Source organism: Kryptolebias marmoratus, linkage group LG24 (genome assembly GCF_001649575.2).
Source record: "Kryptolebias marmoratus isolate JLee-2015 linkage group LG24, ASM164957v2, whole genome shotgun sequence".
Taxonomy (NCBI): Eukaryota; Metazoa; Chordata; class Actinopteri; order Cyprinodontiformes; family Rivulidae; genus Kryptolebias; species Kryptolebias marmoratus.
Window position 1 is genome coordinate 5,613,876 of NC_051453.1, and position 15,311 is coordinate 5,629,186.

The 15,311-nt window shown below is 40.1% G+C and overlaps 1 protein-coding gene across 4 annotated transcripts; it reads right to left on the minus strand.

Annotated features, from left to right (window-relative positions):
- Nucleotides 1-2,086: 2,086 nt before the first annotated feature.
- Nucleotides 2,087-15,286, minus strand: lhx9 (LIM homeobox 9). Of its 4 annotated transcripts, XM_017413504.3 has the most exons (6): nucleotides 15,127-15,286; nucleotides 11,461-11,681; nucleotides 10,619-10,821; nucleotides 9,554-9,912; nucleotides 6,364-6,566; nucleotides 3,760-5,845 (listed from the first exon to the last, which is right to left on the minus strand). In XM_017413504.3, the coding sequence occupies exons 2-6, from the start codon at nucleotides 11,641-11,643 to the stop codon at nucleotides 5,591-5,593; spliced, it is 1,203 nt and encodes a 400-aa protein (XP_017268993.1). In that variant the 5' UTR covers nucleotides 11,644-11,681; nucleotides 15,127-15,286; the 3' UTR covers nucleotides 3,760-5,590. The 4 variants fall into 4 exon arrangements, with proteins under 4 accessions (XP_017268996.1, XP_017268993.1, XP_017268994.1 ...); XM_017413507.3 differs by lacking the exons at nucleotides 3,760-5,845; nucleotides 15,127-15,286 and adding an exon at nucleotides 2,087-3,341 and having other exon boundaries at nucleotides 11,461-13,716; XM_017413505.3 differs by lacking the exon at nucleotides 15,127-15,286 and having other exon boundaries at nucleotides 9,554-9,909; nucleotides 11,461-13,718.
- Between the last annotated feature and the right edge of the window lie 25 nt (nucleotides 15,287-15,311).

The window sequence follows — 15,311 nt, forward strand, 5'->3', positions numbered from 1 at the left end:
AGAGCACTGCACAAATGAGGCACCGGAGAGATAGTCTGTGATAATGTGAAGGACAAAACTGGCATATTATTTCTGTCTGGATCACCTCATCAAAATTGTTGTTGTTGTTTCTTTTCAGTGACTGTTTTTTTTCTGTGTGTCTGTGTTTGTTATGTGCATCTGCATGTGTATTTGTAGGTGTATTCCTTTCCTTGGCAAACACCCAGCTCAGCGGATCTCTCCACCTGCTTTGCATCAACCAGAAGGGCAGGCCTCAGCCTCACACACTCCAACACACACACACACACCCTGAGCAGTCAAGCTGTGTCTCATTCACATCGTCACCCCTCTGACATCTGCCTGTGTGTGTGTGTGTTTGAGTTAGCAGGGTGGTTGGTGTGCGAGGTGGAATAAGTAGGCGCCTTGCAATGAAAGGAGTGAACCGAGGTGGAACTGGCAGAATATCACAAACAACAATATCCTCACAACCGGCGACACCATCAGAGCAACATGTACACCATGGATGTGCCCCATGCATCAGTGATCATTCCATACTTTGTCCTGACCCTGTCGCCTGTCACTGTGTGTGTGTGTGTGTGTATAATGTGTGGTAATGTATGTGGGACCTCAGATGTGTGTGCGCCTGCGAGCACTGTTTCGTACTCACCTAAACAAGAACTTATCCCCCACTTTGTTGTCAAAAATGGTAGAAATTTAAACTGTTTTTTTTCCTCCACATGTTTCTTACGATTCATCATGAACAACTTTGTGCAGAAAACAACTATAATACATTAAAACAGCTGGAAAACCAGTGAGAATCCTATTATTTTTTCATAAATGTTATCTCTTATAGCTCTTGTTTGACCTTTATATGTTATATTTTCACAAAACATAAGACTACAGCTTTAAATTAGCATAAATCATTGATATTAATTTGTGTATATCTCCAAAAAGTTTTTTGCTGCTAAAATTATGATGCATTTAAGGCCTTGAAGGCTGCGAACCTTCATTGAGAACTCTCTGAATCTCTTGCAGGTAATTTTATTCCTGTCAATACATTAGAAATATTGAACATGTTTGCATTTTGTTGTGTTTTTAAAATGAGCTGTAACTCAACTTAAATCTCCACCTGCTTCATCTGATCACGCATCAGTTCTGATTACTAACCAACTTCTGCCTAAAGTCTGAACATATTCAAGCTGGAATTGAATTTATGAAGTTTTCTTCTTCTTTTCTTTTTTTGCCACATATGTCAGGATCACCCAAGTTTTATGAATAAACTATTTGTGTGACAGAAAATCTGCTGTGTTGTCAGCATTGTTCTAGTCAGAGTACACAGCTGTCATTTACTGTAACAGGAGGAAGAGATAAGAGAGGTAGAGGAAGGTGTCAGCTGGCAGAAGGCCTCCTTTCTTACCTGTTGCTGAAAACATAATGTTCTGCTCGTCATACATTTATTGCATCTCGTGTCAGTCAAACATCTGAAATGATTTACTTATTTAAGTTGATGGACCAAAGCAGAATGTTTTGCACAAAACTATCCTTTCTTTATATGAAACACCCCGTAGCAGATATGCACACGGAAATGTTTGCAGATAAGATGCATTCCAGTCACCAGCAGCCCAAAGGCCTGAGATTCTTGTCAGCGCGGAGTCGTGACGTTGTCCAGAATTTCCACCCAGCAGCTCTGAAAGTGAGCAGGGCTGGCTGTGTTTGTTTGTGTTTGTGCTCCGCCTGGGCTTCCTGTAGCTCTGTGGTGTCAACCTGCCCACCTTCCTCCCGTCAGACCTGAGGAACACAGGCCTGCTGCCACAGCGAGCAAAGCACCCCAGCGACTGAGGCTTTCTCTTGGACTGACTGAAGTGTTTGCTGTTTCCCACATTGTTGGAATTCAACACCGGGCTGTTTACTGGTCCCCGCGTGGCTTCAGTTTCCTCTCTCTCCCCGCCTTATTTTTTTCCCTTACTTTCTTTCTGTCTTTCACAACACATTCTTGTTTTTACATTATGCACACCCAGTGTAAGTTTCACACCTATAGGTTTCCCATAAACCTCCCATTATCCCCACATATTTCACATATCATGCTCAAATCAAGGTGGTCAGCTGGTTATTTTTTTAGCCTTTATTACAAAAACAGTTATGTTTCCAGTCACATGACTATCATTTTAATTAACTTTTTGAGTTTTAACCAAAGTGCTGAAAAGAAACAAGCCAAATGGAACATATAACCTGGCATATGGAAACAGGAATTCAAATATTCAGGAATGATTCGAGACTCACTAGAGATTTACTGTTTTCACAAATATCCACAATAAAAAGCTAGGAAACCAATAAGGCGTTACCCTTTACAGTCAGCTGAATGTCAAGAACAAATAAGCTTGAAGCGGTGGTATTTATGTCCTCACAATGGCATTTTTCTTCCTATATGAGGGGTATAACTCATGTGCTTTATTTTTTTGCAGCAGACAGTAAATCATACAGTGAATCAAAGGAAATAATATACATCTCAAGGCAAATGTTAACAAGATGAGGAGGTGCATGCAAAATGAGAATCTCTTCTTTATCCGCCGATTTTTTATTTATTTTTTTTAACTTCCTTCCCTCGGTACAGCCAGATGGCAAAGCTCCAGCTCTGCAGTCCTCTTCATACACTCATCACATTTGATGGGCATCCTGCTGCCGAGTTTCAAGGAGGCCATGTGTTTTACGAAACGACACTCGTGACAAAAGAAAACTTCTATTTAGCAAGCTGATTCTCGGATGGTGCAGGGGGGGAGGGGGGAGGCAGGGCAGCATTATGTGTGCGTGTGTGTGTAGATTTCAGTGTGTGTGTGTGTTATGGGGATGTATATTTTGTGCCTCTATGAGAAGGCAAAGGGAGACAGTGTGTATATATATATATATATGTGTGTGTGTGTGTGTTCATACCAATAATATCCATATTGTCTCAGTTTCACTCTCTTAGATGCTATTGTTCAATCACATCTTAACTTTCTGGGTTAACTTTTATAATATGTTACAAGACACTTTGTTATATTTTTGTCCATTTACAACTCCAATACAGATTAGTTTTTCACAATGATAGCAATAAGTATCTTACATTGTGTCTCTTTTGCTGATGGATTCAAACATTTAGGACAAACTTTAATTCAAAAAGAGAAAAGAAATTATTTGTTGTACATTTGCAACTTAAACAGGTTTTATGTTGTTTATTTGTTCTCAATATGCTATCGTCTTATCCTAATATTGTCTTTGTCTTCAATGGTGAGGAATTCCCATCAAAGTTTTCCCCTTCTCTTAATACTTTAGGGAATTTTCAAACGTCGGGATGTATGGCTGTAATGCCCCAAGATTTGTTCTCCCTGAAAGAAACGATAGAGTAAGAATATATTAACTACAGAGCAACCTGGCTTTACGGGGTCTGCATTTATTCTTACTTCATTTTAGATTTACCAATACGATTATGCATAAATATATACTAAATATGCATCAATATGTGCTTTGCAGCATTCCTTTTATTGAAAATTTAAAGCCATGTTCATGCATTAAAAAGCAATTTCATGTTTCTGACTGCAGGGTTTAGATGCAAATCCATGGGGCATTACGTTAAAAACCATAAACATCATAAATTAGGAAATAGAAATTAAAAATGGAGGCAAAAAAATGAAGAACGTTTAGCCTGTCATTAATAACTGAATGCTCCCTCATTTTACTGATGTGATAAACAAAACTTGCATTCAAGAAAGAAACACAGAAATGGCAATGAAAAATAAAAACCCATTTAAAGCAAAGTATTTTTTTTATTCACACAAATTTAATAAGATATATAACAACCGTTTGGTCCATAAATATTTAAGGGGAAATAGTTTCTATACACCATCTTTATCAAGAAACAGGGAAACATGGACAATCTTGATAGAACACTTACTGTACTCAACTATTAACACGAAGATCAATATATAAGGTTCTTGGATTACCCAACTATATCTGAAAGAGTGCACAAATGCTTTCTATGACATCGCTGCCCCCCCTCCCTTCCTTTTTTTTAACAGGATACACCATAAAAAGATCTTCGGAAATAAGATGCAAAACAGTACAAAACTAGTGAGGCGCCAAAAGGATGTGAATCAGTTAACAAAGAACACATAAATCCTGAATTTCACAAACTTTCTCCCAAGTTATAGCATAAGGCACATGGTAGAACTGAGTTAGGCGTCTACTTCATGAAGTAGAGCAAGAGTACCACTTTGTTCCACAAAAGAACAAATTGTGACGCTCACAATGAAATGTATCGACTCCGTCAGAGATTTGCTCGCTCTGTTTCTTTCCTCTCCGTCTGTCAGCCAGAAGAAACTTTTTTTTTTCTTTTTGTATTTTTTATGTTGTTTTTTTTTTGTTGTTTTTTTTTTGTTTTGGTCTGCTCAGTGGCAATTGTTGGTAAAGAAAGTGTAAATATGGCCGAACAGGAGAACACATGGACGATGATTTCCCACTGGCTGCCCCTCACGGCTCCACCCATCTGAGGTCATTCGACTGTTTGGGTCACCTACTCTGTCTGCAGCGCCGCAACCACTTCTTTTCTTTTTCCCTTTTTAAAAAAATCACCCTGAGCAACATGATAGGAACAATAATGCACTTTTCTCTGGGCAGTATATCGTCACTGTGCAACTGAGTTTAGCTGTGGATCTGTGGAAATGTTTACTAGGTTTTGTTCTTTTTTAGTTCCGATTAATCCGTGAGAACTACGAGTCCAAATAAAAAGTGCTCTGATGTGAAGACAGTTGATTTACAACAGTGCCCATAAACTGCTCTCTGATCTGAATTCCTAATAACCAAACAATGCTTCTTTCTCTGCGTCACAGTTTAATTGTGAATCAAGACAAAATGTTTCAGCTTCTATCTGTCAAATAGGTGCCTCTCAGTGTCATTTTATTTAGATTTGTTTTCCATGTAGCTCTGTGAAAATGTCCAATTCCACCAAACTCAGACTGAAACATTCGGAAATAATTAAAGCCTGTTTCCAACAGAACATTCTACGAGTTTGTTTTTCCAAATTATTCCAAGGCAGAACAAAAAAAAAGAAAAGATCTTTAAATTGGATAGTGCGAACACAGTGCATACATATACATACTGTTTTAATTTTTTTTCCAATAATCATAAATTAAGGAGGGCTTGTTTGAACATATTTCAATACAAATGTACAAAAAAAGTCAAATCAGGCAAATATTCGTGTTTTACAGGCAATATTTAAGTTAATTGTTTTTTTCCTTAACGATTTGTGATATCCAAGACAATTTTCTAATCCATTTAAATCCAAGAAATGTCCAAGAGTCCAAAATCAATCTCTGCATATGCCATGCAGCTTGAAATGCTACTTATTCGAATGATTTCCTCGTATTTTAAAGTGGTCGCTGCTGTCGGTGCTCTTGTTGTTCCTGTTCAAAGTACAGCACTTTTCTTTCCCCCAAGGAGCTGTCTCCGCTTGATTTTAAAGGTGTCATTTAAAAAAATAAAGTGTAAATCGAGAAAAAAAGGAACTAAAAGAAAATCAGCAAAAGCAAACAAAAAAAAAATCAGATCAAATAACAATCAGTCTGATAGAGATAGCTTGTTAGAAAAGGTTTGTCAAGGTAGTTTGCGAAGGGCTCCCCGAATCATGGCTGTCCAAACTAGAGGTGACGGAGGTCACTACAGTGATAGAGGGGTTTGTCAGGTCTGTTAGTGTGGCCGCGCTGGAGGGGGGGGTCAGGGCCCCACTGTCGGATGAGGGCGGAGGGAGTGAGGTGCCATCAGCCTTATCAACACCTCCATTCTCCTGTCGCAAAACGTTCCTTCTGAATTTGGCTCTTGCGTTTTGGAACCAAACCTGCAAACCAATCCCAATGTGGCTTTTACTTTTGTGTTTAATTAGTGTTTTAAAAAGAAAAGTACCAAATCACTTGTACAAAAGTTTACATTTCAAATTCTTATAGCTGCTGCTATGGTTTCCCTTGTCTTTAATACATAAAACCTTCTAATATGATCAGCTTCATACATTAATGTGAACTTATGAGCCGTTCAGCTCCTCAACACCAAAAATAAAAATTTGGATTTTAGTAGAAAAAAAAAAAATCAAATTTATTTTAAAATGCGAGAGCTCAATAGGTTTAAGAATATCAAATTTTTTAGCTTAGATTTGCTTTTCTTCCCAAAAATATATATTTAAGACTAAACAAATTTCAGATAAAGGCCCCTGGATCTACATCTAATGAGCACATGGACCAACAAAACAAACCAAAACTGAAAAGATGAGATTCATGACGTGAAATGAGGGGGACATGGAGGAGGAGTGGGATGTGGACACACGTGTGAAAACATCAGTTAGAGGAATGGCTGTCTGCTTACCTGTAGAACTCGCTTAGTGAGGCCCGTTTTCTGGGCCAGCTGCTTTAAGTCCTTGGCATCCGGGTTATGGTTGATGGCGAAGTAGGATTTCATTGTCCGCAGCTGATGGTGCTTGAAGGAGGTCCGCATGCGTTTGGTTTTCTGCGTTGGAGCGTAGGCCTGCTGGTCCCGGTCCAGGTGGTCGGTGTCGTTCTCATTGCAGCCTGCAGAGAGAACAAAGAGCAGAACGTTGGATCGGATCAAAACCCCAAAGAAACGACTGAAAAACATTCAAAGGAGATGGATTTAGGTCTTATCTTAATTTGTTTTTACTGCTTAGAAAGCTTCTTTAAACACATATCTGATAAATGAACCACCTGAATATACATAACAAATGTTAGAATAATTTTAATGTTTTTATTTTTAAACAAATTCCTTCTTAAAGTCACGGTTTTAACACAAAATGTTAAAGCGCATTAAATTAATGTTGCCACTGTGTCGGTTTTTATGGCTGGATTTGATAACACATTTGTAATTTACTAAAAAATATATATATTTTAACTCGCAATTACAATATGCAACACAATGTATTTAACTGTTTCAAATATATTAAATACTCAAGAGTTGTAGAGCTGTTTAATGTTTAAAATTAAAACCAAATTGATAAATTCTAATCATAGACTGGCACCAAATTATTCCTGCTTGTGTTTGCAAGGACTAAAAGGCCTAATGGGCCTCATTTGTCAGCAGCTTTGAGTGTAAAACACTGAAAATGGATTCACTAAATGGAATGCATGCTTGGCTAAACAGCACACAGATGCTCAAACATTAATCACTGCGAGAGAAAGAAAAAAAATGCAGAATTTCATATTTTTTGTTTAACCTTGGACCTGTTTTTGTTTTATTTTTGGTGCTACGGAAAAGCTTCCTTTTTGAGATTTCAAACAAAAAGCAAAAAAATATTATCTCAAATCCAAAGTTTTAATCAGGCCTTAAGTTATTTTAAATGTTTCAGTAAAGATTGATATTTTAGGTGAATTATGATTAAGTTGCTTCATTGCAAAAGCAAAAAAAAAACTTGTAGAATTTGCTAAACTTTATAAATATGCACTGATTTTTTTTTTTTATCTCTTTGTACAATAAATGCTGACAAGTTGTTTTTCCCAGAATGGCTTATAAAGCATAAAAAACTAAATATGCAAACACTTCATTATAAGGATGGAGTTGAAAACATTCCAGCAACATATTTGTTTGGGCGGACAGGTACAGGTTTTGTATATAAATGTGTATACAGTCTGTATTATAAGAATAATATTTAAATATTTTAATGCATCATTAATAGAACACTCATTGTTTTTCTGCTCCAGTCTTCTCTGGATGATGTTTAACTCAGAAACACCCACTAGGGGTCTCCACATGCATACAAAACCAGGGATCCACAGCAGACCAACACCTTCCTCTGGTGAAAACAAGCAAGAATGTTCTCACTGAAGCACAAACAAAACCTCTTCCCTCATGTCATGAACATGAGCCTCCTGAGCTGACAGGCTGAAGAATTAACACAAACAATTTAATACAATGATGGGAAACCTGCAGTGAGTCTGCTCAGAAGGGCCAAAAAAAAGGGGGAAATTTAGGAAAAAGAAGAAATGATTTAATTGCTTCAATTTGAATGCTTTCTGTGTTTGTGGTTATTCAGAATTAATTATTTCCTTTTCTATTCTATTCTATTCTGTTCTGCTGTAATGAATTGTCCCAAATGTAAAATAATATTCCCACTGGGACCCTCACTGTGTCTGTTGTGCTTAATAATGAGTTAATATGGACACAGTTTGACTGTATTTTCCTTCTGCTCTCCATAGGATTTATTTCTATCTGTTTTTGTTGTTTGTTTGTTTTTTTGTTATTGTTTTTTTTTCCTGTTGTGACTTAATTTCATTTCAACACTCGTAAGAATTTTCTTTTATTCCGAAAGCTTCCCTTTAAAGGCAACAGTAGAAACTTTGGGATTTGCATAATCCGTCATGTTTGTGTTTCTAAATAACAAACCAAAGCTCTCCTGTGCGGTTCTGTGTTTTCAACCCGCGGCCCCAGCCACTCCTCCTCCCCCCACCTCCCCCTCTGTGTCCCTGAGAACCGAGCTGACCGCCGCGCAGGAGGCCACGGGATTCCAACGTCACATTCAATTAACGGAGAACAATTAACGCGCAGATTACCTCTATTCGTCCCCCATTCAGCAGGAACAGAGGAAACTTGGCGCACAATGACAAACTTTCTCAACCGCGCGCTAATGCGCAGAAAGCGACAACAAAACGGGGACGCTGCGGGGAAGGTTGAGGGGTGGGGGGTGGGGGGTGTCGGCTGGTAACACTCTATGAGTCAAAGAAAAATGTAGATGACAATAAAAAAATTAGAGTTTTATCTTTGCTCAACTAACAATGCAACCACGCACGGAAAACACCATCTTTACGCACCAATCCCAAACATTTCCTACACAACCTGCAGAGTCATTTTGACCCAAACTCCTCTGGATTAAAAAAAAAGTCGATGAGAAGGTTGACGGAGAGGTCAGGGAGTTTCGATTATGCTCAGTGCAAAATATACACGCACACACACACGCACGCACACACGTAACGTGGAAACGGTGCGTAAAAGACGCAAAGACAGAAAGGTGCGGATCAATAACACAACCAAGGCTCAGAAGAATTCAAAAAAGGCCCAGATGACAAAAAAAATAATTTTAAAACCTGGAGGACAGAGATTATAGCGAAACAAGAGGCAACTGGCTAAATTAGTTAACAAAAAGACTGAATTTCATGCATAATGGAGGAAACTTTTACATTAAATCTAAGACAATAAAGGTTTTTTTTTTTTATGCATGCTTATGTACTTTAGAAAAAGACAGAACGTGGAGAGGTTTTAGTCAGCAGTAAGTCCGGGGACGTGGTTTTAATGACGGATCTATAATAAAGAATATTTCAAAATGTAAGCCTAAAGTAGCTCCTCGTGTGTTTTAATGTCGGACACAGGAGTAATGTTAGTTACTGTTAGTTAGACTTTTAGCTTCAGTGTAGTTCACTGTGCAGTCTCTCCAGTGGGCCACTCCAAACACTTTAAAGGTCAAACACTTAATTGTCTCCAAAACCTAAAACCTGAGCCGGAGCCGCTTGGCCTTCCTGATTCCCTGCTGTGGGTGTTTATTTCCGCTCACCTGTGTTGTAGCTGGGTATATCTATCCCCATGGCCGGGCTCTTCCTCTTCCTCGGCCTCCCCTTCTGCGCCGTGCCGGTGCCGTTGAAGTAAGGCAGCGCGAGGCCGCCGCCCTTGGCCGCGAGCTCGGCGAAGTTGAGCTGCGGGTGGTAGTCCGGGCCCTGGACCAGCGTCTCGAAGTGGAGCCGGCAGTACACCAGGCTGTCCTTCATGCCGAAGTGGTCGCCCGTGGTCAGGGTCTTGTTGCAGGTGGTGCACGTGAAGCAGCTCAGGTGGTACACGGAGTCGCGCGCTCGCATCACCATCTCCGAGGCCGAAATCCCGAGGTGGCAGCGCGCGCACCTCTGCACGGAGAACCTTCTGGAACAGACGCACTGTCAGTTTTCCCCCCCAGGTCAATAAAACACAAACATGTCCACCATTTTCCCCCCGGAAACCCAAGCAGGAATTTACTGCGTTCCCATCCAGCCGGAGGTGGGAATGGGACCCAACTGTCAGGAAGACACGAGGCCTGGACCACGTCTGCTAATGGCCACATCTGGCCTGTGTGTGTGAGTGTGTCTCTTTAAAATAAGCTTCAGGAAGTCATATCCTACCCCTTAAATTATATTCAACATGTCAGAATACAGACGGAGTAAAAGCAATTAGAATGCTTAATTTTAATTTATTTTATTTTTACTAAAAACTGGTCCGTTTATGAATAGCATTCTGATCCATGCATGTGATTTTTATTTAATCTCAACAATGCCCTGACCAAAAAAAACAAAACACTTTAAACTCGAGTTTTAAAAGTTAAAGGTGCAGAAATCCAATCATTTCACAATTCTGGGTCTAACTTTATCCTGAATCACATGCAGCTCAATTTGGTTGGTTTTTCTGATGTTAATAAAAATAAATTAAAAGCTGCCACAGCCTACCTGATCAGGGCTGATAAAAAATATGACCAAATATATTTTTTTAAAACGTTAAAATACTTTTTTTCCTTCTACAACAGTCAGGCTAAATGAGCAGCTAGTGCCAAAAAAGGCAAAAATTTAAAAGAATTATTGACCATAATTGTTCTTACCTGTAGTAATCCTCCTTGCAGTAAATACTCCCATCCTTGGCAAAACACGTTAGCTCCGACTCCAGCGCTAGTTTACATTCACAGCATTTGAGGCACCGCAGGTGCCACTGCTTGTCCACGGCCAGGAGGTAGTATCTGTCCGAAATCTTGCCTCCACAGCCGGCACACAGGGCAGGCTTCTCCGGGCTCATGGAGGGCATGGTCTGAGACGGAGAGGGGCAGAAAACAACAAGCTGAAGGCTGCAACACTCCACTCAAACAGCTGCTGGAGGCTTTAAATGTAAATGGTTCAAAACAACCAGCCAGGCGTGGTCCTTAGCACAAATAAATGATTTTTTAAATTTTATTTAATTAAGGTTTTAAAGCAAAAACATTGAAGGAGCAGAAAAAAAATAAAACCTAATTTATCTGTGGCATTTAATTTAAAGAATGGAACATAATTTAATTTAATAGCTGGTGAAACAATAATAATTTTAATTATAATAATTTTATTTTATTAATAATAATACTAATAATAGTTTTCCTTTTTTGCAGATTTACAGCTACAATTAAAAAATATTTAACATTTTATTTATTAAAGTATTTTAGGGCACAGCTAAAACAATTAATAATAATATTTTCAGGAATTTTTCTGGCCAATTATTCAGATAATTGACTCTGAAATCTTCAGAATTAAAATACTGTCTAATAGAAATAAATCTGAGTTAAATGCACACCCTTCTCCTGGGTGCAGCTTACCTTAAACACGACGGCACGCTCGTGTTTCGGTGCCACGGTTGTATTTTGGGGGGGTTTACCTGCATTTTCACCCTGATTCGGACGCACATCCGCGCGGATCTTACCGACTCTCTCCCGTTGAGCTGCATGCCCTTCGCCAGGCGCGACTCCGTCTTGGACCTCCTCTCCATCTCCTCCATGATCCCCTGGATGTGATCCCCGGAGATCCCGTGGAAAAGCATGGCTCCCGGTGGTCCTGGACACAACGTGCAACTGCCTGCCTCTGTCTTGCAGCTCACAACTTCCATATACCGACGCTGCGGCTCTCAGCGCATCCGAGTGGGCTCTGGCGACAAGACGCACACAGAACAAGGAAAAGGGGGGAAAAAAAAGAAATCACCCCCTGAGAGTCAGACCACCTCCTCCACTGTGAAAACTACAGCATGGGTGGGACAGGAGGACCAGCTTTCCCCTGCTTCCAGTGAATGTCTCTCCTCCAAAAAAACAAGAATAGTCCAAATGAGGCGACAAAACGGTGTGGAAGTGGAGAGGGATGAGGGGAGGGAGGAGTGAGCCAAAAAATTATGACACAAAGTTTTGCTTCTCTCTCTCTCTCTCGCTCTCTCTCTCTCTCTCTCTCTCTCTCTCTCTCTCTCTCTCTCTCTCTCTCTCTCTCTTTTTCTGTTTTCTCTCTCCAGATTTTCCCGGACAGGGGGAGGAGGAGGAGGAGGGGGGGTTCCTCGGTGCTTGGAGGTCAGGTTGGGACTGCCTGGATTTGAGAACCGTGTCCTATTTGTGAGGAGAGCAGAGCCGGCCCAGTCTGAATAATTTGGTAGGAGGAGTTCCTCTCCCTCTCCCTCTCTCCCTCTCTCTCTCCTCGCACTGAGTGATTCTCTCTCTCTCCCTCTCTCTCTCTCTCAACATCACCACTGATTTTTTTTTTTTTTTGTATTCACCAACAAAGAGCTGTCACTCCTCCATCAAAAAGTCCCGGTGCCGGCGGAGAGGAGGTCCACTGCGTTCTGGTTCTGACATTCTCACTGCTGTTGTTCTCCCGTTTAAAGGACCCAAACTGATCCCAGATGTTCTATTGTTTCCTTACAGCCACTTAAAGTATAATAATAAACTTTAGAGGTGTGATGAAACAGTTGGAAATATTAAAAAAGGTTGTTTTTTCACACAATACGGGCATTTTATTTGGTCTAATTTAGAATTTTCACATTATGTCCTCAGTTTAAGTTGATCAGATTATTTTTTATTTTTTTTGCCTTTAAATAAAGCAATAAATCTGTGTGTTTGGGTGTTTTCTGGGGCGGGGCAGTGATCAGTGACAGCCTATAAGAGGCGGGGAAAGATGCATTAAACAACCTGAAAGAATAGTTTTTGTTTTTTAACACAAATGAGATTTTGTTTTGAAATCTGCATAATTAGATGAACCAAAACAATTCACGTCCAGAAATTACTTCAGCTGTTTCTCCATTAATCCCTGTCAAAGACTCATCAACACATTTATTTTAGCATTTTCTCTGTTTCTTAAAGGCCCGCACTGCAGTGTCATGAAGACAAGTCAAACAAATATATATCCTAAAGTAAGAAACAAAATATTTCATTTTTGTATATTCACGAGTCTTGAAATTAAACATTTGTTGACAAAATTCATCTGCAGTCTGGCATGTGTGTTTGTTTACTTACAGAAACAGCCGAAGTGACTGAAAATAGGTCAACAATAGAAGAGCTGAGGATTTTCACTCAAATTTGAGTAAAACACGCAAAGAAAAGTGCTTTGTTTACAATGAGTGCATACCCGCATTTCAAAACTGCATAACTGGAAAACTACTGGAGCAAACTCTTTCAGAATGCACCTTTTGACATAGTTCAGGATAAACTGTTATTGTGTTTCATTTCCTGGTTTGCAACGAGTGCCTTTAAATGAGGCCAAAGCCTTGTTTTCCTGCAGGAGACTTCACTGAACGTGGACTGTTGCAGGGATGAAAGGAGACCTCCAGTTGGTGGTGCCACAGGGGGATTAGATTCCTGTTTTTGTAGATTTTAGGAAATGATTGCCTTGGAAATTCTGTCCATATCTTACAAAAAAAAGTTTAAATTTATTCAGAGCCCTGTAAAGCTGTAAAACAGATCAGTGTCACTTGTGATAATGCTGGAACATTATGTAAAAATATATATATTTAAAAAAAGACTGGAAGAGATTGGCTTCCCTTACAGGTTAAGCTGTGATGAAAACACAGGCCTCAGCAGCTAAAATCAGACGAATTCTTGAGATTCTTAATTGAAGTTTGTTGCCATAAACGGATGCTGTAGCCCTACACAGGCTCAGGAGGGGGTGCAGGTGTGGATGCTTCATCTCAAGACGTGTAACATTATCATGTGAGACCCCCACCCCCTCCCTTCCCCCCTCCATCCATCCCTCCCTCCCCCTACCGCGCACACACACACAAACACACGCGCCATGAAGTTGTGTTGGCTTTAATTGGAGGCCCCTTGGTAGCAGCGCTGGAAGTCGGAGCTTGAACCCTCCTGGACGGATGGAGCTGCAGCTGTTCTCCAAAGAGAGAGACTAAAAAAAGAAAAAAAAAGAGCCAAGGCACCACGTTCATTTGCTCTCTGTCAGTGTCTCAGCAGCAGCCACAAAGAGCTGAGAATGGGCTCCAAAGCGCAGGACAAAACGGAGCGCGTTTCACCTGGACAAAGACACCCAGAGAGGACTGAGCGCGCAGCGCAGCGTCTCTGCGTGATGCTCCCCTCTCCAAAACAGGCTCGTCTACTGTGACATGCACAAGTTTTTATTTTACAGTAAATATATTTCAAACGCACACGCATCTATAGTGCCGTTAATGTGGATAAAAAGTGAGTTTGGGGCCGTTGCCTCCAGCGGTGGCATTTCATTTGAGTGAGGAGGTTTTAACAATGTGTCAGTGAGCAGCGAGGAGGGGAGGAAGAGGGAATCAGCTCTTTGTGCTCTCGTTTTGTTTTGCCTCTTTCCCCCTCTGTGTGTAATTAAACCTCACACCACTGAAAGTGTGCTTCTGACCCCCTTTTGTTTGTGCCTTTAATCATTCTGCTGTTGTACTTTTACATTCAAACTAAACGCAAAACGAAAACTTTACAAATAAAAACGCAACAGAACGAAAAAACACTTTGATTTTTATTGGTTTGAAATAAAATTAAAGCGTTATTTTTCTGTAAACGCATTTTTCTTTATTTATATACACCTTTTAATGTTTTATTTAATGAAAATAATTTGCCCAATTTAAGATGGATAATTTTGTTTGACAAAATTAAGAGTTAATAAGCACAATCAGAGCCAATTAATGCGTTTAAATTTGAGAGGCGTTCAAAAAAGAAATAAACAAATTGATTCATGTAGTGTTTTAAATGGCTTATAACAAACTTTTACCAAATGATTTATGAGAGTATTTTATTTACGAAAGCAAACATAATTACCTGGAATATGTTGCCATAAAATGGTATTTTATAATTTATTCAATCGGATTTTGGGTCACCTGTAAAGTCTAACATATAATATTTATCAAGCTAAAATATTTGTTTGAAGCTTTTCCTTAAAATCAAAAATCTAAATGAATAATCTATGGCTTGCGCGACTTCAGATGGTCTCACCTTCCATCACATCCCCGGGTAACATCAACCAGGCATCAAATGTGTCGCCAATTTCGATTTCATTCCCTTTTTTCCGCTCAAAAACAAAAGCCTGCTCTGTGTTTTTTTTTTTTCTTTATCGCCCCGAGACTGAAAAGCGCCAGAAAAGGTCTTACCTGAGGCTGTGCAGCGCGCAGAGCGGAGAGGCTGCGGTCTGTGCGCGCAGAGCGGAGCAGACAGGGAGGCTGCTGCTGCCGGTGGATGGAGGGATGGAGCAGGAGGAGGAGGAGGAGGAGAGAGAGGGGGGGCTGCTCCTCTGCTCCTCGTTTCTGAGCGCGCAGCTCCTGTTCCAGCCTCAATT

Bases quoted from the DNA above. Each gene is read 5' to 3' on its own strand.
- lhx9 (XM_017413504.3), bottom strand. From the start codon at position 11,643: ATGGAAGTTGTGAGCTGCAAGACAGAGGCAGGCAGTTGCACGTTGTGT. The intron at 10,822-11,460 runs GTAAGATCCGCG...TCTCCGTCTCAG, and splicing joins AGCTCAACGGGAGAGAGTCG to ACCATGCCCTCCATGAGCCC. The intron at 6,567-9,553 runs GTGAGCGGAAAT...TTCTCTCTGCAG, and splicing joins TATACCCAGCTACAACACAG to GCTGCAATGAGAACGACACC.